This window comes from Sapajus apella, unplaced genomic scaffold (assembly GCF_009761245.1).
Source record: "Sapajus apella isolate SASKATOON/1434 unplaced genomic scaffold, GSC_monkey_1.0 scaffold7, whole genome shotgun sequence".
NCBI lineage: Eukaryota > Metazoa > Chordata > Mammalia > Primates > Cebidae > Sapajus > Sapajus apella.
Genome location: NW_022436947.1, coordinates 10,204,642 through 10,230,512, shown reverse-complemented (window position 1 = coordinate 10,230,512; position 25,871 = coordinate 10,204,642). Strand labels below are relative to the sequence as shown.

At 36.4% G+C, this 25,871-nt stretch overlaps 1 protein-coding gene across 9 annotated transcripts in view; it reads left to right on the top strand.

The window, feature by feature from the left end:
• Window positions 1-25,871, top strand: part of MKLN1 (muskelin 1) — a 414,229-nt gene that overhangs the window by 346,618 nt on the left and 41,740 nt on the right. For all 9 annotated transcript variants that reach the window (XM_032275651.1, XM_032275655.1, XM_032275654.1 and 6 more), the window contains 3 exons: window positions 3,472-3,684; window positions 8,857-9,078; window positions 13,257-13,386. In XM_032275651.1, the coding sequence (XP_032131542.1) occupies window positions 3,472-3,684; window positions 8,857-9,078; window positions 13,257-13,386 (565 nt within the window). The remainder of the gene's footprint in view (window positions 1-3,471; window positions 3,685-8,856; window positions 9,079-13,256; window positions 13,387-25,871) is intronic.

Genomic DNA, 25,871 nt, shown 5'->3' with positions numbered 1-25,871 from the left:
AAATTATGCCATTACTCATCAAACTCTCACCCTTTTATTATCCATTAATAAAACTTAAAGCTTTTCCCAAAATGGTTATACCTTTTTATACTTGGCCGGCAATGTATGAGATTTCTGGTTACTCCCTATCTTCTTACTCCATTGATTTGCTTTGGCATCTTGGCCAAAAATCAATTGATCATGTAAGTATGTGTCTCTTTTTGGACTTTCTATTCTGTTCTGTTCTATTTTGGTCTCGTTAACCAATATGACACTCCCTCGATTACTGTAGCTGTATAGTCATTCGTGAAGTAGGTAATATAAGACCTCTTTGTTCTTCCTTTTCAAATTCTTTTGGCATTTCTAGGTCCTTTCCATTTTTATATAAATTTTAGAATCATTAGCTTCTAAAACTGTTGGGATTATGAAGGGAATATGATAAATCTAAAAATTAATTTGGAGCAAATTGGTGGGTTTTATTTTTTTGAGATGGAGTCTGGCTCTGTCGTCCAGGCTGGAGTGCAGTGACGCAATCTCGGCTCACTGCAACCTCCTTCTCTCTGGTTCAAGTGATTCTCCTGCCGCAGCCTCCCAAGTAGCTGGGATTACAGGCACCCACCACCATGCCCAGCTAATTTTTGTATTTTTAGTAGAGGTGGGGTTTCACTATGTTGGCCAGGTTGGCCTTGGACTCCTGACCTCAGGTGATCCACCCGCCTCAGCCTCCTAAAGTGCTGGGATTATAGGCGTGAGCCACTGTGCCTGGCTGCAAATTGGTGTTTTAAGGATATTGAATCTTTCTAATCCATTAACGTGGTTTAGTCTCCATTTATTTTAATCTTCATTATCTCTCAGCACTCTTAAGAGTTTTCATTTTAAGAGGTTTGTGATATTTTCGTTAAGTTGATATCAGTGTATTTTGCTTTTTGTGTTATTCTAATGGTATTTAAAATTTTTTTATTTTTCATTTGTTGGCTGGTAATATAGAGAAATACAATTGATTTGTTAATATTGCCTTTCTATCATTCCACTTTGTTAAGTCTACTTATTTCTAATAGCTTCTTTTTTATTCCTTAGAGTGTTTTAAACAAGCAGTCATTTTTCTTCTTCCTTTCCGTTCTCGTTTTCATCATAATTTTATTTTATTTATTTGTTTGTTTGTTTGTTTGTTTGTTTGTTTGTTTGAGACAGAGTTTCACTCTGTTGCCCATGGTGGAGTGCAGTGATGTGATCATGGCTTGCTGCAACCTCAACCTTCTGGGCTCAAGCAGTCCTCCCTCCTCAGTCTCCCCAGTAGCTGGACCACAGGCATGTGCCTCCATGCCCAGCTAATTTTTAAATTATGTGTAGAGATAGGGTCTCTGTATGTTGTCCAGGCTGGTCTTGAAATCCTGAACTCAATGAATCCTCCTGCCTTGGCCTCTCAAAGTGCTAGGATTACAGACATGAGCCACCAGGCCCAGCCTTTATTTTATTTTTTAATGCCTACCTTATTGCACTGACATGGACCTCCACAGCAGTGTTAAATATAAATGGTGAGAAAAGACATCCCTGTCTTGTTTCATATCTGAGGAAGAGTGTTCAGTATGTCATCATTGAAAAATAATAAGTTTTACATTTTCTTACATCTGTTATCAGATTGAAAGTCTTTCTATTCCTATTTTGGCTATGAGTTTTTATCATGAATAATGAATTTTACCAAATGCTTTTTTTACATATGTGTTGACATAACTGTGTTTTTTTCTTCTTTATTTAGTTAACGTGGCAAATTATCCTGATTGATTTTCAGATATAAAATCAACTTTACATTCCTGAGATGAATACCTTTTTATTATAAAATATTCTTTTCATATATTGCTACTGTTTGCTAATATTTTGTTAAAGATTGGTTTTGTCTCTGTTCATAAGGGGTCCTAGCCACCTGTAAATGATTTCTCTGCCTCCTCCCCATTTCTTCCTTCTTTTTCCCCCTCTCTCCCTTCTCATTTTTAGTATTGTCATTGTGGTTTCAGTATTATATCGGCCTCATAAAATAAGCTAGGAATGGAAGAGAATGTGGATTAAACAGTAGAGTTTTTCGTTTTCCCTCTATTTTCTGAAAAAATTTTATCTAAAACTGATAGCTATTTTTTCTTTAAGTGCTTGATATAATTTACCACTGTGGATATCTGGACAATCTCTCTGTCTCTATTTCTAGGAAGTCTATAATGGGAATCTTGCTTTCTTGCTTTCATTTCTGGTACTGGCAATTTGTATTTTCTCTCCCTTTGTAAAAAATTAGTCTCCCAGTGCTCATTCATCAGAGGCTTCCTGTATTACTTTATACTTCAATTTTGTTACATCTGCAGCAAGAACTCTTCATCTGAGTCATAACTGCATGCACTGTATTAACAAGTATATTTTTGCCTTTGTTTCTCTTCTAGAAAAAAATAATCTGAAATTGTGAAAGGACCCAGTTTTTGACTCTGGTACACAAAGGCATAGATTTGCTATCTTACTTCCTAGTTTTCTGACGATTGACTCTGTGAAATGGTGATAATATTTCCTTATGTGGTTGTTGTAAGGATTAGATGAAACACATACAACACAATAATAGTGTAAACAGAACTTGGGAGTTGTTTAACAAACATTAGTTTCCTTTCCTTTCCTTTCCACCTTTCAACTAATCAAACCCTGTGCAGTTGAAGTTCTTTTTTCCCTGTGAACTCTTTTGACTATACTACAATGCTTTTTATGTTTTATTGGGTCCTGTGATACAAGTGATATCAATTAATTAATTTGTTGATAATTCGCTGTTCTTAATATATTCCCATTTATTTACTGTAGCTGTACTATTTATTCAGTCAGGAAAATTAATTTTATAATGTAAAGGATGGATGAAGAAGTCAAAGACTTGGATTCTTATTTAGTTTCTGTCACTAGCTTATTAAAGGTATCATCCTGGTCTTATATTTCCTTGCTAGGCTTGTATTTTCTTCTCTTTAAAAGAAGAAAACTAAACTAGAGATTTTATTGATGTTTCTTCTAATTTTGGAATTCACTGATTCTAAATATTTTTGGAGTACCTCTTTTGTGCTAAATTCTGATGAGAAATACAGAAATGTACTTGAAGACCAAACATGTCTTAAAGTAGATTGACATGTAATGGGGAATTGAACTCTGTGCACAAATGACTAAAATGCAGTGCAGTATATGGTATAAGCCATATAGATGTTATAAACAGAATGCCATAAGGTGCAGTGTAGTTCATCTCATATTTCCCGGTAGATTTTAAGCATTTCTAAGGTAAGATTTGTGTCTCCTGCTGCTTACTGCTTTTACTTTCCTTTAGAGAGTTAAGCCTAGTGTTGGACTTATTAGTTGACTTGATGTGAGTTTCTGAGAAACCTTTTAATGAAAGGTAATTAAAAAAGGGTGTTTAATTTTATTGTCTATTTGTTCTTTGATTTTTTGTGTGTGCTTTTATTTATTTAGCGCTCTCTCTCTCTACAGAATGGTCCTAGTGCCAGATCATGTCATAAAATGTGCATTGACATTCAACGGAGGCAAATCTACACATTGGGGCGTTATTTGGATTCCTCTGTGAGGAACAGCAAATCTCTGAAAAGTGATTTCTATCGTTATGACATTGATACAAACACTTGGATGTTACTAAGTGAGGATACTGCTGCTGATGGAGGGCCGAAATTGGTGTTTGATCATCAGGTTTGATGCACAGTTAAATATATGGTGGAATTAATCAGTGCTTAGTGATTCTTGGAATTAGAGTTTATGTTAGATGTTATACTGAGTTGTCTAATAGTGCTTTCCATGACAAATACCTATGACAGATAGTAATTACTGTTTGAATAGGTATAAAGTTATTCTTTACATTTTTTCTCTTTTTTGTTGCAGGGTAAAATATGAAGATCTCAGGACATAAATTGTTGATTAGAAACTTTAGAGGGTAGATGGAACAATATTAAGAAAAACAAATTTAGTTTTATAATAAATATGCATAAATCATAACAACTTAACCTTTTAATTATATTTCTTCTACATTCCTATAAGAAATGGAAAATCACTTTATAATAAACTGGATGAAATCTAGAACTTTTTTTCCAGTTAGAGTGAAATTTGTTTTGTTTATAATCACAAAATTTTATAAACCTGAAGAGGAATTTGACGTACTAGATTAAACTCAGCACCAATAGTAATTACACAATAATGTTGTGGACTAGAAGACTGAACATAGCCTCATTGGAAGCTATTTTAATATTAATATGCATGTAACTCTCATTAGCCCCATCATTGTCATTATTATCTGTCTTTGAATACTTAATCCATACAAATTCAATGTAGGTCAAAAAGACAGTAATCATTTTGAATTCTGTAAGCAAGTTTTTATCTGGCTCAACCCATGTCCAAAGTTTTTTTTGTATATTGAAGAGAATAAGACTTTAAAAACCTATAACTCTATATTGATGAATGTAAATTATCTAGTATTTGGGAAATGGGAGGTGTTGCTACAATTATTGCAAAACCTAAGTGAGACCTAAAATCTTATCTAGGAGTTAGAACCCAGGGTCTTTATTTATTGTGTCTTTATAGATTTTTGTTAATTCTTTGCTTTTGAACTATCCTATTGCCATATTTATATGAATATGTAATTGTTATAGGAGAATGATAAGGAGAAGAAGAGTGAGTTATGCCTGTCAAGTTAAGTGGTAGGTAGAAAATCAAAAGCAGTAGTCTTCAAAATACTCCCCAGCTTGAATTTGGAACTTCCGTTGGCTCTAAATAACTGAGCTCCACAGAGCTGTGCGCATCCTTGCTGACAGCCTCAATGTTGTTCATGTGCAAAATAAGCATGCGAAGAAAAGTTAGGCTGGTTCTGATCTTTTAAAACATCAGCAGATAATATCGTTAGGGAACAGTTTATTCTCTGGTTCCCAAATGGTTATGTATTTCTTTTACAAAAGATGCTGATGTCTTTTTTTTTTTTTTTTCAGGTTGAAAGAAGAATAGCTTAGGAGTAGTACATAGAGAGTTCTTGTGTGTGGCCTTTGTTTCTCTTGACTTTTATAAAATAGGATGTTTCTTGGAAGCTGAGTGCTGTTAAATAATGCATGGCTTTCAACTGATTAGATGGTACAGCAGAACACTGGGGGTTAAGAAACAAGGATTTCAGTACTAATTCAGCCAACAACTAGCGCTGTAACAGTAAGCAAGTCATCTGTATACTCCTGCATTTGCTATTGTATTTCATGCAAATAAAGCTATAAGTTAGAACTTACACTTGTAGTGTTTATAACACTCCAAAAATAACTTGTGGTGTTCATGACAATTAGGATTTAACACATAATGTACAAATTTGATAAAAATATGAGAAAGCTGTAAGATAAAGGCAGGCTTAAAAGCTATTTGCCATTTTTAATTTTAACATATTTAAGAAATACAATTTAAAGACTGGATTTCTTAAGAACATAGTGGCAGTTTACTTCTCAGGCTTTCCTTGATGTTGCTTTGTGTAGTTTTTCAGGAACACTGATAATCAAGCAAAAAGCTTTACACGCACACACACGTGCGCGCGAACACACACACACACACACTCTCTCTCTCTCTCTGTCTCTCTCTCTCAGCAAAACCAACAGCCACAGTAAACCTACAATTCCCAATGCCTTGTAAGTTTAGCCTAAAACAACGGAAATACCCAGAACTTTTGTTGAAGCCCACAGCAGTATAATCGGGAGACCTGGGAATGCAGAGGGAGCCTAGCAGTTGTACATCATAGTGAGAAGTGTCAGGGACAGGTCACGGATTTTACCCAGGGCAGCCACTGGAAAAGTTGGTGAATTTACGCATATAAAGTACCCAGAAAGATCCAGAGGTGATATGTGTCAGAAAGCACTATTTTATAAAAGTGAAGGAAACACAGTGACAAGTGGGAATGATGGCTCCTTTTGCAATGGCCAGTAAAAAACTGGGGGAACTCAAAGCTTGAGAACAGCCCTGTAAGCCAGATGAGATTCATAGAATTAGAGAAGGTATGACTTCACAGAAGTACTATATTTTGAAGGAGCCATTCAATTCAGTAGCAACAGAGGAAGGAGTTCTTGAGCAAGAATATCCATCTTCCAAAGAAATCCTCTGTAAAGTTATGTGGTCCAGGGAAATTCAACTGAATTACATATGAAAAACTAAAAAGCAATAAATAACAAAGCTTTAGAGAGAGATTCTAAAGAAAGACAATAAGAAGAAAAATAACAGTATTTCCTTTAAACAAAAGTAAATGAAAGTTATATCCCAGTCTGTTGTCACTTTTAGAAATGGAAACTTACCTACACAGAGCATTAAAAAGAATAGGTAATGATCCTACACTGTAGGAATAAGGTAAAAGAAAACAAAGAGGTAAAAATGATTAACCGGGGAAGATAGGTAGAAGAGAGCCAATGCATATATAACTGGAGACTTTAAAAAAGAAAACAAAAACAATGGAACAAAACAAATATTTATCAGTTGAATTCAAGAACATTTTTCTGAGGAAAGATTTTACTTCACATATCAAATGGGCATATTGTATTCAGGAAAAATTGACCCAAATACTTAACTCTAAGACATATATTAATAACATTGACTATAAAAGATAAGAGATCATTTTATATCAAGTAGACAAAATGATCAAGTCACCTATAAGAGAACTAAAATGTGACTGGTATCAGATTTCTCTATATCTACTTTCAGTGCCAGGAGATAATAGAGCAACATCTAGAAGACATTCAAGAAAAGACAGTGTGAGCCAAGAATTTTATATCTAGCCAAACTGTTCTTCAAGTGTAATCACTTTTTGTGGAAATTACTAGAAAATGGAAAGTGAGCTAGCCAAGAAGTATCAGGAAAAACTTGAGTTGAAGAATTGAAGATCTCAGCTCATTGACATTCTCACTGGGTTATGAGGCATTTTTGGAGGTTTGTAGAAGGGAGAGTTGGCAGGTTGGACAACAGTGGATACTTAGAAGGCTTTATAGCAGTATCTTCAAATTTTGTGAGGAGATTATTTTGAACCCAGCCAAACCCTTAACAATCTTGTATTCCTGTAGGTAGGGTAAAATCATTTTCAGGTTCAAAAAATATTTTTTCCCAGGAAAATAAATGGTTATTCACTATTTGTTTGATTTTAAAAATTAAATATCTAACCTGGCATAATAAATGAACAGTATTTTAACTTCTGGCTTTAAAGATTTTTTGGAGTCTTTGATAGAAAACATATTATCATACAGAGTTTAGTAAGTTTCTAGCTTTTCAGATGTTTTCAGAGATTAAAAATGACAAATCAAAAGAGTAGAAATCGAATATTAAAAGGTTTTTTGGTTTAGACTGGTGTGCTAGGAAGAAGTACCAAGATAAAGATGTTTATACTTCAGCCTTGCAAACAAATGAGAATAAGTCACATCAAAATTAAGCTTGAATATCCTCAAAAAGAAAGAAACTCTTAGTAGCCATACGAAGTAGAAAGGTGGGGGTTGGTAACGGAGATTGGCCATTAGCATATGAGTTAATGAAAAATGGAAATAGGCTCATTTAATGTGAGTCCCTCAAGATTTTCAGCATAGTTCTCAGATATTTGGAGTGATTGAGTCTGAAGTACTTCAGAAGGGTAATGTGACCCAGCTCCAGTGGAGCCATCAACAGAGGCAATAGTTGGATGGGACCAAATTGAGTTGTCTTCAGCAGCATGCTGATTTTAACTATATGATCGTTTTTAGAACAGGAATACTTTCTGTAGTATGCCAGAGATCTTTGTTTTTCAACCATATTTACCAAGATTTCACCTTGGGGAATAAATTTTCATCTTAATTTATGGAAGGCTTTGAGAAACCTGGGAAATGGCTAATGAGGTGGATCTTTTTAGTGGTAGATAAGAATTAGGAGACGTTAGAATCTTTTCTTTTTAATAATAATTTTTTAAACCTTTAAAATTATGAATATAGCCTTTTATTTAAAAATGCAAAAATTGATAAATAGAAGTAATTTGTAGGAGAATTAAACATAAATATTTAATTGTTTTTTTTTTTTAGCAAAACATAGATATTTTATGAACACAATTTATTCTTTAATATAAATGCCACTTATGTTCAACATCTAATTCCCAACTTGGGTTTATGTATTATTTGAAACATAATTTGATTCTTATTGTCTTCTGACAAATGGCTGTTTTCTCATACATTTTTATGAAAAGCTATAATCTTGAGTTAAAAGAATGGAAGAATAAAGCTTAACTTTTAAACATGAAGTGTATAGCTTAATTGAAAGAAAATTAAATTTATAGTGCTATGTTAAAAGGAGGCAGAGTTCTTCACACTGTAAAAGTCATTCTGGAGACTTGCTTGTTGTAAATGTCTTTTTGTTTGTTTTACTATTTTGTAATGTAATTTGAAGGGTTTTATAAAAATAAATGCAGAGAGGTGAATTTAGCTGCACTACTGTTACTTGCATCTCTTAATAAATGGTAGCAGTATTAATAGGATGCTTGCCTAGAATGAAAGAAGGGAATTTTTATAAGGAGGGTATGATCACTTATCGACCCAGAATATGATAAGTATTCACTCTTACATGTAAATCAGTGCCTCATGTATATTGGTTGATTTTGATTGAAATGATACAATTTCAGGAAAGCAGAAAGCTCTTTATCCCAACATGTTTTTACTCTCACTGGGAAAAATGGCAACTTGAAAAAGTATTTAGAAACTTGCCTACGATAATCAGGGTGGTATTTAGTGTCATTGGGGCAAAGTTTAGGGTTTTTTTGAGAATGTAAAACTGCACATGTTGGCTTTGTTTTAGCACATATGACAGGAACAAACTAAACCTATTCAATCTGTTGCCTTCTTCTGATAGATGTGTATGGACTCAGAAAAACATATGATCTACACTTTCGGTGGTAGAATTTTGACTTGTAACGGCAGCGTAGATGACAGCAGAGCCAGTGAACCACAATTCAGTGGCTTATTTGCTTTCAACTGTCAATGTCAAACCTGGAAACTTCTTCGAGAGGACTCCTGTAATGCTGGGCCTGAGGACATCCAGTCTCGAATAGGACACTGCATGCTATTCCACTCAGTAAGAATATTCCGTATATTGCATAAATGTTATTTTGTTATGTCTGTCTAGACAGGAAAAGAAGTGGTGAGGTCTAATTCAAGAGGTTAAAAACTTTTCCTTAGGAATAAATGATTAGTGTAGCAATGACAGAGAAAGACAGAACTTCTCTAACAGTGAACTGTTTGCTAATTATGAGACTCTTCCCATCAAACTGGTAATTTCCAAATAGTTATTACCCAACTACCAGTCCCATCAACCTGGTAATTTCCAAATAGTTATTACCCGACTACCAATCTGGGCAATCTTATGACTAATTAATTTCACAGCTTATGTAGATTTTGCAGCTATGTTCCTTTCTTATGCCTTTTCATTTACTAACTTCTCTTACAGTTATTCTCTTCCAGTTATGTCTTTCTTAGAGAATTTCTTTCTCTCTTATTTTCCCCCCTGCTATTCTCCATTAAGAACAAATAATTTAAGATTTGATTTTATAGCATTAGAATTTAAATGTATCAGCAACGGTCAGGTACGGTGGATCATTTGAGGCCAGAAGTTCAAGACCAGCCTGGCCAACATGGCAAAACCCCGTCTCTAGTAAAAATACAAAAATTAGCCTGGCGTGGTGACCTGCCTGTAATTCCAGCTACTTGGGAGGCTGAGGTGGGAGAATTGCTTGGACCTGGGAGGCAAAGGCGGCAGCAGTGAGCCAAGATCATGGCGCTGCACTCCAGCCTGGGTGGCAGAGCAAGATTCTGTCTCGATAATAATAATAATAGAAATAAATAAATAAATCAGCAAAACCCAGTATACAGTACAGACTGTTTTTAACCTTTTCAAATGTTTTAATGAAATCTTGGTCTTCCTTCTATGAACACAGCTTTAAAACAATATGGAATATTTTATACATGTTCTTTAACGTGTATTTTAAACATGTTTTTCTCTACAAAGTAGAGAAGAATATAATTAATACTTTTTGTGTACTCATTTGTTAGTTTCAACAGTTATCAGTAATCTGTTCATTTTTTCATACAGCTACTCCACTTTAATTTCGTTCACTTTCTTGATCCTTTGATTTTTAAGTTTATTCTTAAATTTTATTGTGCTGGAGTATTTTTTAAATATTTATTCCTTTTCTACAACATCTTGTTATAGCACATGCTGTAGTGTTTTAAAGCATATCCCAAATACTGTATCATTATACTTGTAAATACTACTTATCACAAATACTATATCATTATACTTGTAAATACTACTGTTAGACTATATAGGGTGTAAGTCTAACAGATAAGGACTTTTTAAAAACATAGTTGCAGTTGGGTATGCTTGTGCACACCTGCAGTCCCAGCTACCCAGGACGCTGAGGATTGCTGGAGCCCATTTCTGGGCCGCATTGCACCGTGCTGATCAGTTGTCCACACTAAGTTTGGCGTCAGTGTGGTTACCTCCCAGGAGCGAGGGACCACCAAGTCGCTTAAGTAGGGGTGAACTGGCTAGGTCAGAAACAGAGCAGGTCAGAGCTCTCATGCTGATCAATAGTGGAATCACGCCTGTGATAGCCACTGTGCTCCAGCCTGGGCAATATAGCAAGCCTCTTAAGAAAAAAAGAAAGAAAAAGAAAACATAATTGTAATATCATTATCAACCAAAATAAAAGCAGTTTCTTAAATACCATTTAATATTCTATCTGTATTTTTTTCTAATATACTGAAAAATACCTTTTCTTAGTTGGTTTGTTTAAGTCATGATTCAAAAAAGGTGTTTTGCATTTGGTTGTTATGTCTCTTATATTTTTAAAAAATCCTTAATAGTACACTTTCCCTCCTATTCCCCACCCCCCAATATACAACTCACTAAGCGAGACATTTGTGCTCTAGAATCTCCTAGGTTTCCAGTTTTGATTTTGATTTTTTCTTCATAGTGTCATTTAATGTGTTCCTTTTTCATATTTCCTAAAAACCGGTAATTGCAGCTGGAGGCTTGATTTTAGATTCACTATTTTTTTTTTTTTTTTGGTAGGGGCCAGGGGAAATGGGCAAGAACACTTCATAGACACTCTCATTGTAAAATATAAAGAGGCATTTAATGATTGGTTGTCATACTTTTGATGATGTTAATAGGTCTAGGTGTTATTATCCTGACTGATCAATTACAGAGTTTTCTTTCTTTCAAACTTTTACCTAATGGTTTTTATAGCCATTCATTGCCTAAATTTTGTTAGGATGTATAAGATGGTGATTTTTCTAATGATGTCATTTCCTCTGTATTTGTTAAGTGTGTGATTCTCCTATTATAAAAGAAAAAAAAATTCCTCTCTTTAACTTTTTGGTTAACCTGAAATGTAAAGCATACTGAATAGGCATTATAAATGTCTCACTGTTTTCCTTTATTGATTTTCATATGAATGAGTTAACTTTGAGGCTCCAAAGTTAACCATGGTATGTGTACAAAAATTTTATTAAGAATTTTACATATCTGATGTATTTCTATCCAATGCCATCTTCTTCTTTTATTTTGAGACGGAGTTTCATTCTTGTTGCCCAGGCTGGAGTGCAGTGGCCCAATCTTGGCTCACTGCAACCTTTGCCTCCTGGGTTCAAGCAATTCTCCTGCCTCAGCTTCCCAAGTAGCTGGGATTACAGGCATGTGCCACCATGCCCAGCTAATTTTTTGTATTTAGTAGAGACGGGGGTTTCACCATGTTTGTCAGGCTGGTCTTGAACTCCTGACCTCAGGTGATCTGCCTGCCTTGGCCTTCTAAAGTGTTGGAATTACAGGTATGAGCCACCACACCGGGCTACTTTCTTGATACTCAAATTTTTCTTTTTGGCTATATAGATAGAAAGATACTTATGTATTTTTTTCATAAGAGAAAAATTGAATCATGAGTTCATACTGACATGTCTCATTCAAATAAAATATTTTTTATCTTAATGTCTTCTATTTTGTTACTTTATAATTTTTTCTTTTTTTAGAGACAGGGTTTTTGCTCTGCCACCTTGTCTGGAGTGCAGATCATAGCTCACTATAGCCTTGAATTTCTGGGCTCAAATGATCCTCCCATCTTAGCCTCCCAAGTAGTTAGAACTGTAGGTGTGTACCGCTACACCTGGGTTTATATTAGTAGTAGTAGTAATAGTAGCAGAAGCAGCAGCAGTAGCAGCAGCAGCAGCAGTAGCAGCAGCAGCAGAAGCAGCAGCAGTAGCAGCAGCAGCAGCAGTAGCAGCAGTAGTAGTAGAGACGGGACCTTGCTATGTTGCCCAGGCTGGTCTCAAGCAGTCCTTCCACCTTGGCCCGCCCAAATGCTAGTATTACAGGTGCGAGCCACCACACTGGGCATATTTTTGTGTCTTTTAAGGTTAAAATCCTATGTCATAACATTACTTGCTTTGTCTGTCTATAATAGCTTTCACAGTAACAAAGCTCAAAAGAAAGATTTAGTAACAGAATCACTGAGTTGCTGTTTCACATTGGTTTCTGATTATTTTTCTGTTTAGGATTTAGACTTCTAGTGATAGGTAGTCAAAAAGTATGTATTAAAATCTCTAGAAATACTGCTTCTCTGTGTGATTATATCTTTATTTACAGAGAGGTTTGTTGTTTTTTTCCCCAAAATTTTAGTTTTTTTTTTTTTTTTTTCTTTTGAGTTAATGTTGTCTTCTAATGAAATAAAAATATATACATGGTTATAAAGTCAAAACCATGTGTCAGGTATTTTTGGGGAAGTTTGGTTTTTATCCCCATCTTCCTGCTCTGTTCCTGCCACTATAGGTAACTGGCTTTTATTAGGTTTTGGTTTATCCTTCCTTTGTTTTTGAAAAAAAGAAGCAATCTCTTCTCTCGCTCTCGCTTGCATGCTCTTCCACCTTTCTATTTCTCTTTCCCTCTCTCTTTCTCTCTCTCTCTCTCTCTCTCTCTGTCTCATGCACAGATACTCCTTCTTCTCCATTCCTACCCAAAGGAAGCAGCAACCTACATATCTTTCTGCACCTTGCTTTTCTTCTTTAACAGGATGTCCTAGAGATCACCTTTTAGCAATGTATAGAGAGCTTCCTCTTTCCCTTACATTCCAGTGTAGTACTCCTTTGGGATCTGTTGTAAAATTACTTTTGTAGAGGTTTCAGTTTTTGAAGGATCATTCCGAGTTCTTCATGGAAGTGACAACTTTCTCCTGTCTTCTTTTTTTTCTTCTTTTTCAGAAAAATCGTTGCTTATATGTATTTGGTGGCCAGCGATCAAAGACCTATTTGAATGATTTCTTTAGTTATGATGTGGACTCTGATCATGTAGACATAATATCAGATGGCACCAAGAAAGACTCTGGGATGGGTAAGGGCATTTAGTGATTTCTTCTCTCATGTCTTAACTACTTCAGGTAGAAAACTACAGTTCATTCTCTTTTCTTTCTAATCATTTTTCACCCTTTATTTCTTCAGTTGAGTAATTCTGAATGAGAGAAAGAAAACTCTACCAGTATATTCAGTTCTATCTATTTTTAAATTGTGAATTACTATTTCCTTTGAGCAGAAAGTATGTGAATTTCTAAATGAATTGTTTGTGTGTGTGCTTGTTGAGGGTGGGTTGCAAACATCAATATCTTAAAAATTTTTTATTCTTTGTTTGCTAATTTTTTTCATCTTATGTTTTCACCATGGTGATCTTTATATTGGGCACTAGCATAGTAGTGGGGTGTTTGAAGTGGGAACTTCATGGGATTGGTAATATCTTACAAGTTTAAAAGCTCAGCATCTAAGAGGTTGTTAGTAATATAATGGCTGGTTTGCTTAGATTATGCATATTGTCCTGGCATAATTATTAGTAGTGCTACATTCATTTTCAAAAGTGTCCTATTTTGATCATTTATAGTTACCCTACATAGTAGTTGCTTTGCCTGTGATTATTGTATAAAAAAGAGTGGCTTTGATTAAGGCACAACAGTTTAAAATGCCAATTTGAACAACAGGGTGAGAAATTAGATCAGCTTGCGTTTCTTTTTAGCTGCTACTTATAAATTGGTATTTTTATTGTTAGCTCTTTTGCAAAATGTGGATAAAAACACCTGTTTCACAGACATTGTTTCTGGATATCTTCTTAATACAAGCTTCCTCTAAAACAAAAACAACAAAAATTTTTTAATTAAAATAATTGTTCATATTTAAGAAGAAAAACTTGTTTATAAACAAAGAGACAAAATGAAAGATAGGCAGGGCACAGTTGTGTATGCCTATAATTCTAGCTAGTCCGCAGAGTGACACGGGAGGGTTACTTGAGTCCAGGAGTTAAGACCAGCCTCAGCAACAAAGCAAGACACTGTCTCTACAAAAAGGAGGTTTCCAGATAAAAGTAGACTCAATAGATATGTTTAAGCATTGGGAAGAAAAATCTGTTGATGAGTAAATAGTATCTAATGTAAAAAATGAAGGATAGGGACGCAACAGGAAAAGCGAAACTTTTTATAAGAAAAGAGACATTATCACAGTAAATTTCTTGGCTTTACAGTGAGTGGTGTTTCCCTAAACATAATGTAGAACTACAGGCAGTTTAAGCAAAAATTAGGATGAAATGTAGTGGGAAGATAGTGTAAGTGTAGTAAACATCCTCGTCTACTACAGCAGGAAGTCAGTAGATAATATCTAAAATAGCAGCTTAGCATATAATTTAGAAATATGGACCTAAATAGGTAATAACATTATTTACCCTATCTAAAATTGTCTTTCTTACTCATTTATTTACTGTTACCATAGGATAGTGTAGAGCTATATGATTTAATCTTTGACTTTCTCTGGCTTTTAAGAATTATTCTAACTTTCCATTAAAATAACTACGAGGGCAAGGCCTTTAATCCCAGCACTTTGAGAGGCTAAGGTGAGAGGACTGCTTGAGTCCAGGAGTTCAAGACTACCCTGCGCAGCATAGTTAGCCGTCATCTCTATAAAATAAATAAAAATCAAATAGGAGAAGAGAGGTAATACTCCTTCTACAATCTTGAGATGGCTCTCCCTAAAAAAGGTAGTGAAGTTAGTAATGGATATGACAAATAATGTGTTGAAAATTATGACATGCCGACTCCGTACTGGATTATGGATATAGTGGAACAAGGTAATCATAGTCTCTCAAAGTGCTTATAATCTAGCTAGTAAGTAATACATTCCGATGGATAATAGTTGCTACTCCTTATTTAGATGCTACCATATACCAGAATATCTTTAATTGGTGGTATTATTCTAATGTACAAGATGAGAACAGTTACACAACTAAATAATGATAGATGTGGGATTTAGAAGTTTGAGTGCAAGGAAGGTGCTTTTTCTGCCTTGCTAAACTACTGCCCAAAATCGAAAGAAAAAGATGGCAAAGAGTGATAGTGACAGAGAACTAGGAAGATAAAAATTGACTATGACAAGTAGGTTTTAATGTCTATCATTCAAAAAATTTCTAAATAAGTTAGAATTAGTAATAATTTACAGTATAGACTTAAATTCTTCACTCGTGGTTATGGCTAGCTTTAGAGAAATGTAATTGTTCTTTTTATTCAATTTTGTTGTGGTCATAAACCACATAAAATGTGATCATAAAAGTATGCTCATTGTAGAGGATTTGAAAAAAGATGCAAAAATGAAAATATATCAAACTATCTAGAGATAATTTGTTAACATTTTGATATACTTCTATTTAGTCTTTTAAAAAATTATTGTATAAAAGTTGACACAGCTTTGTATTCTGTTATTTTAAAATTTACATTAAGTTGTGATTTTTTTTTCCCATTGTGGTTTTATTAACGTGAACTGGAGATAGGAAAGATAATTGGGTTTATTCCCTAGTTACTGCTATAATCAGTTTTAATTTTTTTTTTTTTAGGGTTTATATTCTGTTGCATTTTAGGTTCTGGGGCACATGTGAACATGCAGTATTGTTGCATAGGTACATCTATGGCAATGCAGTTTGCTGCCTCCATCTCCATCACCTATATCTGGCATTTCGCCCCATGTTATCCTTCCCAAACTCCCTACCCCTCACTGTCCCTCCCCTGGTTCCCCCCAACAGACCTCCGTGTCTGATGCTCCCCTCCCTGTTTGCATGTGTTCTCATTGTTCAACACCCACCTATGAGTGAGAACATGCATTGTTTGCTTTTCTGTTCTTGTGTCAGTTTGCTGAGAATGATGGTTTCCAGGTTCATCCATGTCCCTACAAAGGACACGAACTCATCGTTTTTTATGGCTGCATAGTATTCCATGGTGTATATGTGCCACATTTTCCCTGTCCAGCCCATCATCGATGGGCATTTGGTTGGTTTCAAGTCTTTGCTATTGTAAACACTGCTACAATGAACTTACGTGTGCATGTGTCCTTATAGTAGAACGATTTGGATATATACCCAGTAATGGGATTGCTGGGTCAAATGGAATTTCCATTTCTAGGTCCTTGAGGAATGGCCACACTGTCTTCCACCATGGTTGAACTAATTTACACTCCCACCAACAGTGGAAAAGTGTTCCTATTTCTCCACATCCTCTCCAGCATCTGTTGTCTCCAGATTTTTTAATGCTCGTCATTCTAACTGGCGTGAGATGGTATCTCTGTGTGGTTTTGATTTGCATTTCTCTAATGACGAGTGATGATGATCATTTTTTCATGTTTGTTGGCCTCATGTATGTCTTCTTTTGTAAAGTGTCTGTTCTTATCCTTTGCCCACTTCTGAATGGGTTTGTTTGTTTTTTTCTTGTAAATCTGTTTTAGTTCTTTGTAGATTCTGGATATAAGTCCTTTGTCAGATGGGTAGATTGCAAAAATTTTTTCCCATTCTGTTCGTTGCTGGTTCACTCTGATGATTGTTTCTCTTGCTGTGCAGAAGCTCTGGAGTTTAATTAGATCCCATTTGTCTATTTTGGCTTTTGTTGCCATTGCTTTTGATGTTTCATTCATGAAATCCTTGCCTATGCCTGTGTCCTGAATGGTTTTGCCTGGGTTTTCTTCTAGGGTTTTTATGGTGTTAGGTCTTATGTTTAAGACTTTAATCCATCTGGAGTTAATTTTAGTGTAAGGTGTCAGGAAGCGGTTCAGTTTCTGCTTTTTGTACAAGGCTAACCAGTTTTCCCAATACCATTTATTAAACAGGGAATCCTTTCCCATTGCTTGTTTTGTCAGGTATGTCAAGATCAGATGGTTGTAGATGTGTGGTGTTGCCTCCGAGGCCTCTGTTCTATTCCATTGGCCTATATCTCTGTTTTGGTAACAGTACCATGCTGTTTTGATTACTGTGGCCTTGTAGTATAGTTTGAAGTCAGGTAGCGTGGTGCCTCCAGCTTTGTTCTTTTTGCTTAGAAGTGACTTGGCTATGTGGGCTTTCTTTTGGTTCCATATGAAATTTAAGGTGGTTTTTTTCCAGCTCTGTGAAGAAAGTCATTGGTAGCTTGATGGGGATAGCATTGAATCTGTAAATTACTTTGGGCAGTATGGCCATTTTCACAATATTGATTCTTCCTAACCATGAGCATGGAATGTTTTTCCATCTGTTTGTGTCCTCTCTTATTTCATTGAGCAGTGGTTTGTAATTCTCCTTAAAGAGGTCCTTTATATCCGTTGTCAGTTGGATTCCTAGGTATTTTATTCTCTTTGTGGCGATTGTGAATGGCAGTTCGTTCTTGATTTGGCTCTCTTTAACTCTGTTATTGGTGTATAGGAATGCTTGTGGGTTTTACACATGGATTTTGTATCCTGAGACTTTGCTGAAGTTGCTAATCAGTTTAAGGAGATTTTGGGCTGAGACAATAGGGTCTTCTAAATATACAATCATGCCATCTGCAAGTAGAGACAATTTGACTTCCTCCTTTCCTAATTGAATATCCTTTATTTCTTTTTCTTCCCTGATTGCTCTCGCTAGAACTTCAATACTTTATTGAATAGGAGTGGTGAGAGAGGGCATCCTTGTCTAGTGCCAGATTTCAAGGGGAATGCTTCCATTTTTGCCCATTCAGTATGATATTGGCTGTGGTTTCGATACCTAGTTTATTGAGAGTTTTTAGCCTAAAGGGCTGTTGAATTTTGTCAGAGGCCTTCTCTGCATCTATTGAGATAATCATTTGGTTTTCACTTTGGTTCTGTTTACGTGGTGAATTATGTTTATAGACTTGTGTATGTTGAACCAGCCTTGCATCCCTGTGATGAAGCCTACTTGATCGTGATGGATAAGCTTTCTGATGTGCTGTTGCAGTCGGTTTGCCAGTACTTTATTGAAGATTTTTGCCTATATGTTCATCATAGATATTGGCCTGCAATTTTCTTTTCTTGCTGAGTCTCTGCCGGGTTTTGGTATCAGGATGATTTGGTCTCATAAAATGATTTGGGGAGGATTCCTTGTTTTTGGATTGTTTGGAATAGTTTCAGAAGGAGTGGTACCAGCTCCTCTTTGTATGTCTGGTCGAATTCGGCTGTGAACCCTTCTGGACCTGGGCTTTTTTTGTTAGTAAGCTATTAATTGCTGCCTCAACTTCAGCCGTTGTTACTGGTCTATTCAGGGTTTCGACTTCTTCCTGGTTTAAGTTTGGGGGGATGTAAGTATATAGGAATTTATCCTTTTCTTCCAAGTTTACTGGTTTATGTGCATAGAGTTGTTTGTAGCAATCTCTGGTGGTGATTTGTATTTTTGTGGAATCTGCAGTGATATCCCCTTTATTGTTTTTCATTGCATCTATTTGATTATTCTCTCTTTTCTTTTTTATTAATCTGGCTAGTGGTCTATTTTGTTGATCTTTTCAAAAAACCGGCTCCTGGATTTATTGATTTTTTTTGAAGGTTTTTTTGTGTCTCTCTCTCCTTCAGTTCTGCTCTGATCTTAGTTATTTCTTGTCTTCTGCTAGGTTTTCAGTTTTTTTAATCTTGCTTCTGTAGTTCTTTCAATTTTGATGATAGGGTGTTGATTTTAGATCTTTCCTTGCTTCTCATGTGGGCATTTATTGCTATATATTTTCCTCTTGACACTGCTTTAAATGTGTTCCAGAGAATCTGATACATTGTGTCTTGGTTCTGTTGGTTTCCAAGAACATCTTTATTTCTGCCTTCATTTCATTGTTTATCCAGTCAACATTCAAAAGCCAGTTGTTCAGTTTCCATGAAGTTGTGCGGTTCTGAGTTAGTTTCTGAATTCTGAGTTCTAATTTGATTGCATTGTGGTCTGAGACTGTTTTTTGTGATTTCTGTTCTTTTGCATTTGCTGAGGAGTGATTTACTTCCAATTATGTGGTCAGTTTTAGAGTAGGTGTGATGTGGTACTAGAAGAGTGTATATTCTGTGGATTTGGGGTGGAGAGTTCTGTAAACGCCTATTAGGTTTGCTTGGTCCAGGTCTGAGTTCAAGTCCAGAATATCTTTGTTAATTTTCTGTCTCATTGATCTGTCTAATATTGACAGTGGAGTGTTAAAGTCTCCCAGTGTTATTGTGTGGGAGTTTAAGTCTCTTTGTAGGTCATTAAGAACTTGCTTTATGTATCTAGGTGCTCCTGTATTGGGCATGTTTATATTTAGGATCGTTAGCTCTACTTGTTGCATTGATCCTTTTACCATTATGTAATGCCCTTTGTCTCTTTTGATCTTTGTTGGTTTAAAGTCTTTTATCAGAGACAAGATTGCAACTCCTGCTTTTTTTTTTTTGCTCTCCATTTGCTTGGTAAATCTTCCTCCATCCCTTTATTTTGAGCCTTTGTGTGTCCTTGCATGTGAGATGGATTTCCTGGATACAGCACACTGGTGGGTTTTGACTTTTTATCCAATTTGTCAGTCCGTGTCTTTTGATTGGGGCATTTAGCCCATTTACATTTAAGATTAATATTGTTATGTGTGAATCTGATCCTGCCATTTTGATGCTAGCTGATTGTTTTGCCCATTAGTTGACACAGTTTCTTCATTGTGTTGATGCTCTTTACTATTTGGTACGTTTTTGGAGTGCCTGGTACTGGTTGTTCCTTTCTATGTTTAGTCCTTCTTTCAGGAGCTCTTGTAAAGCAGGCCTGGTTGTGACGAAGTCTCTGAGCAATTGCTTGTTCATAAAGGATTTTATTTCTCCTTCGCTTATGAAGCTTAGTTTGGCTGGATAGGAAATTCTAGGTTGAAAGTTCTTTTCTTGAAGGATGTTGAATATTGGCCCCCACTCTCTTCTGGCTTGTAGGGTTTCTGCTGAGAGATCTGCTGTGAGTGATGGGCTTCCCTTTTTGGGTAACCCGACCTTTCTCTCTGGCTGCCCTTAGGATCTTTTCCTTCATTTCAACCCTGGTGAATCTGACGATTATGTGCCTTGGGGTTGCTCTTCTTGAGGAATATCTTTGCAGTGCTCTCTGTATTTCCTAGACTTCAATGTTGGCCTGCCTTGCTAGGTTGGGGGAGTTCTTCTGGATAGTATCCTGAAGAGTGTTTTCCAGCTTGGATTCATTCTCTCCGTCACATTCAGGTACACTTATGAAATGTAGATTAGGTCTTTTCACATAATCCCATAGTTCTTGGAGGCTTAGTACATTTCTTTTTACTCTTTTTTCTCTAATCTTGCCGTCTCGTTTTATTTCATTGAGTTGATATTCAGTCTCTGATATCCTTTCTTCTGCTTGGTCGATTCAGCTATTGAAACTTGTGTATGCTTCGCAAAGTTCTCGTGTTGTGTTTTTCAGCCCCGCCAGTTCATTTATATTTCTCTCTAAGCTGTTTATTCTCCTTAGCCTTTCGTCAAACCTTTTTCAAGGTTCTTAGTTTCTTTGCATTGGGTTAGAACATGATCTTTTAGCTCAGAGAAGTTTGTTATTACCCACTTCTGCAGCCTGTTTCTGTCAGTGCATCAGACTCATTCTCCATCCAGCCTTGTTCCCTTACTGGTGAGGAGTTGTGATCCCTTGAAGGAGAAGAGGTGTTCTGATTTTGGGTATCTTCATCATTTTTGTGGTGGTTTCTTCCCATCTTTGTGGATTTATCTACCTGCGGTCTTTGTGGCTGGTGACTTTCAGATGAGGCCTCTGAGTGGACATCCTTTTTGTTGCTGATGAAGTTATTTCTTTCTGTTTCTTAGTTTTCCTTCTAACAGTCAGGCCCTCCCTGCTGTAGGACTGCTGGAGGTCCACTCCAGACCCTGCTTGCCTGGAGATCACCTGCAGTGGCTGTAGAACAGTAAGGGTTGCTGCCAGTTTCTTCTTCTGTTATCTTTGTCCCAGAAGGATACCCCGCCAGATGTCAGCCCGAGCTCTACTTTATGAGGTGTCTCTTTGGTTATAGAGGTCGGGGAGCTGCTTAAGGATACAGTCTGTCCCTTATAGGAGCCCAAGTGCTTAGCTGTGAGCTCCATTGTTCTGTTCAGAGCTGCTGGGCAGGTATGTTTAAGTCTGCTGCAGTGGAACTCATACCTACCTTTTTTTCCCAGGTGCTCTGTTCCAGGAAGGTGGGGCTTGGTTTCTGTAATTCTGCTGTCTTTTCAGAGATACCCTGCCCAGCGAGGAGGTAGCCAAGTCACAGTCTGCCAGCAGAGGCATTGCGGAGCTGCCGTGGGCTCTGCTCAGCTGCTGTGTGAACTTCCTTGCAGTTTAGGGGTATAGTTGGAACTGCCATTGGTATCGGCAGTCTGCTTCAGTAATGGTGGACTGCCTCGGTAATGGCGGATACCCTTCCCCCGACAGAGCTGGACTGTCCCTGGTCCATCTGTGCTTGCTGTGAAACTCTCAATCCAGAGCATTTCAGATTGCTGTTCTTTGTGGGGGTGGGACTTGCCAAGCCAGATCACCTGGCTGCCTGTTTCAGCCCCCTTTTTTCAGTTGAATGGGCAACTCTGTCTCCCAGGCGTTGCAGTCACCAGTTGAAACGGTGCCTGGATTTGTGTGAGGTTTTGTGCGAAGACCCATTTCGCCGGCTGAAACAGCTGCGCTGGAGACTCGCGGCGCTCTTCCGCCTGGGAATCTCCTGGTCTGTGCGCAGTAAAAGTTTGTTTGGAAATGCGGTTATCACTCACCCTCTGCGTTTTCGCTGGCAACTGCAATCCAGAGCTGTTCCTATTCAGCTATCTTGGATTGGTCCTATAATCAGTTTTTCTGAAATCAGAATCACCATTTTTACTCTGTATGTTCAGTGTGTAATGGATTATGCAATTGAATTTTCCTACAATGCAAATAAATTCATGAAGAATATTTGTTGACCACCTATTAGCATCTAAGTGTGATGGTTTTCCTCTCTCCTTCCCTCCCCACTTAGTTCATTGTCTTCTGTAGGCCCAGTATTATTTTAGGCATTTGGGATTCATCTATGGTCCTGGAGGATAAGATCTCTTCCCTCAGATAACTCACATTCCAGTGGAGAGAGACCTGCATTTGTTTTCTAAGTACTGTGAAGAAAATACATTGCATGCTGTGATAATGAGTGACAGGAGAGGTCTCATTTAGACAGAGTAGGTTGGGAAACCATCTCTGAGGAGGTAATCTTTAAGGTGAAAAGTAGAGAATTAGGAAGAACCATGTGAAGAACTGAGAGAATAACAAGTACAGAGTTCCCAAGGCAGGAAAGAAACTGGGATGTTCAGAAATGTTGGCACTGGTACAAGTTGAGGATGGAGACAGTTGGTATGAAAGAAAGTTAGAGACACAGATAAGAGTCAGAATATTTAGTGCCTTGTTACAAATGCAAGGAGTTTGGATTTCTTTTCTGAATGAACTAGGAGGTTATTCAAAGGTTTAAGATAAGTGTCCTGATCTGAGTTTTGAAAATACCACTTCTTTATTTAGGTGTACATTTTCCAAGTGGTTAATTTTGACAATATTCCTATGAGTTGCATTGTTCAAAGGTTTGTTTACTGAGGATTTTTATGGCAAAGTTGAGCATCTGGTTAGAATTACTTGAAAACATTTCCACCTAAAACTGTTGCAGTTATACTTGGAATTGAGGAACCTCAGTGTCCCTGTTAGCATATTAGAGTGAAATGGAAATTGTTATCTGGGTTTTTTTTTTTTTTTTTGGTCCCTCATCTCTCCCTCTCTCAATTTCTTCCTTTTCTCTCCTTCCCATTCCTTTTCCTATGTCCCTTTTACTCCTACCCCAACTTTCTCTCTCCTAGAGGATTCTAATATGTGGCTGGGATTGAGAACCACTGTTGTGGCTCTCCAGAGTCTATTTCAGTCCTTAGTTAACCTTAGGCAAGTTACCTAATGTCTCAGCTTTTGCTTCCACATTTGTAAATGACCCAAATTAGATTTTAAGGAAAATAGTGTCCCTGTTCATGGCTACTCTAGGAGTAAAGATGAGTTATTAACCCTCTAGTTTGGGCTGGTGTTACTGTTGGGTGCCTTCATTTTCACAAGAGGATGTTAATACTACCCTCAGATTTGCTAATCTTGCCAGTTAACATCAAGTCATGCCAGTTTGGCCTCACCTTCTCTCTGTTCCCATTGCTGCTTTGTATGTACTAGTTTGGGCTAACGTCACCTATTTGGCCTCCATCTATAGACTTCCTCTCCCTATGTACCCCTCCCCACAACCCACTCTCCACTCCACAAGCAGAATACAGCTATTTTGTATTACCAGTAAAGAATAGACCCATATGCCTTAACATTTATACAGCAGATATTTTTTGGTCACCTACTAGGTGCCAGACAAGAAGCCATGCACTAGGAGTACAACTGTGAATGAAGGCCATATCTTCATAGAGTTACCGTTATACATGGAGAGGAAAAATAAAATGACAACCTTACCTTTAGATTAGTGCTAATGAAGAAAAGAACATATTTTTTAAAAATATAAGCCTGGTGAGTTTTCTTCCTCACTTAAAATCTTTTAATGGTTCCTCCCTGCCCTCAGGATTAAGTCTAAACTTAACACAATTCACAGACTCCTTTATGATGTGCCCCAGTTTAGTTCTCCAGTCCTCTTCTTGATATCTGTACTCTTCTTGCTGCCAACTCTGTTTCACAACCACTGAATATTAAATCTTTATAGATAGTGTGTTTTACTTGCCTTTGAGATTTGCCCATGCTATTCCTCTTACCTGAACCGCTTTCCTCTCACCTCCAAGATCTAGCTAACTTGTACTGCTTACTTCTCAGATCTTAGCTTGTAAATTATCGTTTGCCAAAATTCTCTAATGCCTTAAGCCCAGGTTAGAAATGTAAACACATGTGGCTCTAGCCTTCATTGTTAACACAATTCTAGGTATTTATCTGACTGTATAATCTTGACTGTGCTTTTGAAAACCCATAAAAAGATCAGCTGAAATATACAGACTTCGTTCATGATTTCTTAAAGAGCATTCATTGTTTTCAGTAGTCTAGATTCCCCAAAAGTCTTTTACTGAAGTAAGTTAGACCATTCAGAAAACCTCACATCAGAACCATGGTAAATTATATTGTCCTCCCATAGATTTGCTTTTACCTTACTTTTAAAAAGTACATTTTGTTTTCTCTTACTAGATTATTGTAAGCCATAAAAAGTATTTTTAAGAAGGCAGAATACTATTTAAATGCCCACACTATTAAATATTCTTAGAAAATACCAATTTTATTCATTATGTAGATGCTCTGTAGCTTATTAATTATTCTGTTGTTTATTGTTCTAAAGATTTTTTTTTTTTTTACTACAGTTAATTACAGTAATTTGAGATGGACTTAACATATAATTACTGTGTTTATCTGTGGTTCAGTAATGTGGCTTATTTTATTAAAATTGTATTTACAATGTGAGTGTCAAATGGGATTGTTTGAACTCAGAGAATCAATTCGTTTGAACTGTTGAGATCACCGAGATGGTATAGCTAATAGTAAAATTGCTGCTGCTTATATAATTCTATATTGTCAGATACTATAAAATCTTAAGTTGTTGCTGTTTATAATTATCTAAATGTACCATCTTAGCTAACATCTGAAGATTTGAAGCAACTTTAATTCTTAATTTTAAACTACAGTGTAACAATTTTATGCTCCTCTCAGAAGGAAATTATAATTTGAGTCAATGGATTGGCAGCTGCTTTAAGGGATTTATTAGCATTGTGTCTAACACATACATAATTACATCAAAATTCAGCATATCTAAAATTTGGGTTTATTTCTGAGTAACGTTTGGCAATAAGACTGTGAACACAAGGGGTTTAGCAGATTCTCCATATGTAAGCCTGTATTTAACACTAATTGAAACTTAGGTGTAGAAGATGATCTGTCACACCACCAGAGCTTTGTAGTTTGCTATAGAAACTCAGAATACTATAGTAAGAATGCTTTCTCCTGTTTGTATTCATTCAAGTAAGAAACATACATTGAAGCTTCTTCATTTGCCAAATGCCAAGTCACGTATTGGTAATACTGAGCTCTTATAACCTGATCCTTGTTCTTTAGTAGTTGTGTATTTACTTGTTTTGATCTTTAAATTCTGTCCACTCTGTTTTCCCACATCTGCCATTGTTTATTCCATCCTCTTCTAACCATTGTAGCAGATTGGTACAATTGAAAAAATAGCGAATTGAGAATCAGAAGACTTAGTCTCTCTTTGTCTGGGTCTGCCATTCATCCCTCTGCGATTCTGGCAAAATTATATAACTTCTCTGAATCTGATTATTCATCTGAAAATGAGGGGATTGTACAGTTGATGATAAGACCTCATCTAACTCCAAAATTTTGACAATTAAATTTCATTCCCTTCTGCTGTTATCAGGCTGTGAAACTAAGATATGAGGGCTATGTGAGTTATATCTATAGAGCTTGATTTATCTATAAGTAAATTTTTATGAAAACTTAAAAGGAAAATCATAGTGATTTTCATTTTGGCCCCAGGAATGTGCTTATTGTGCTTAATGACATTTTAAAAATTAGTA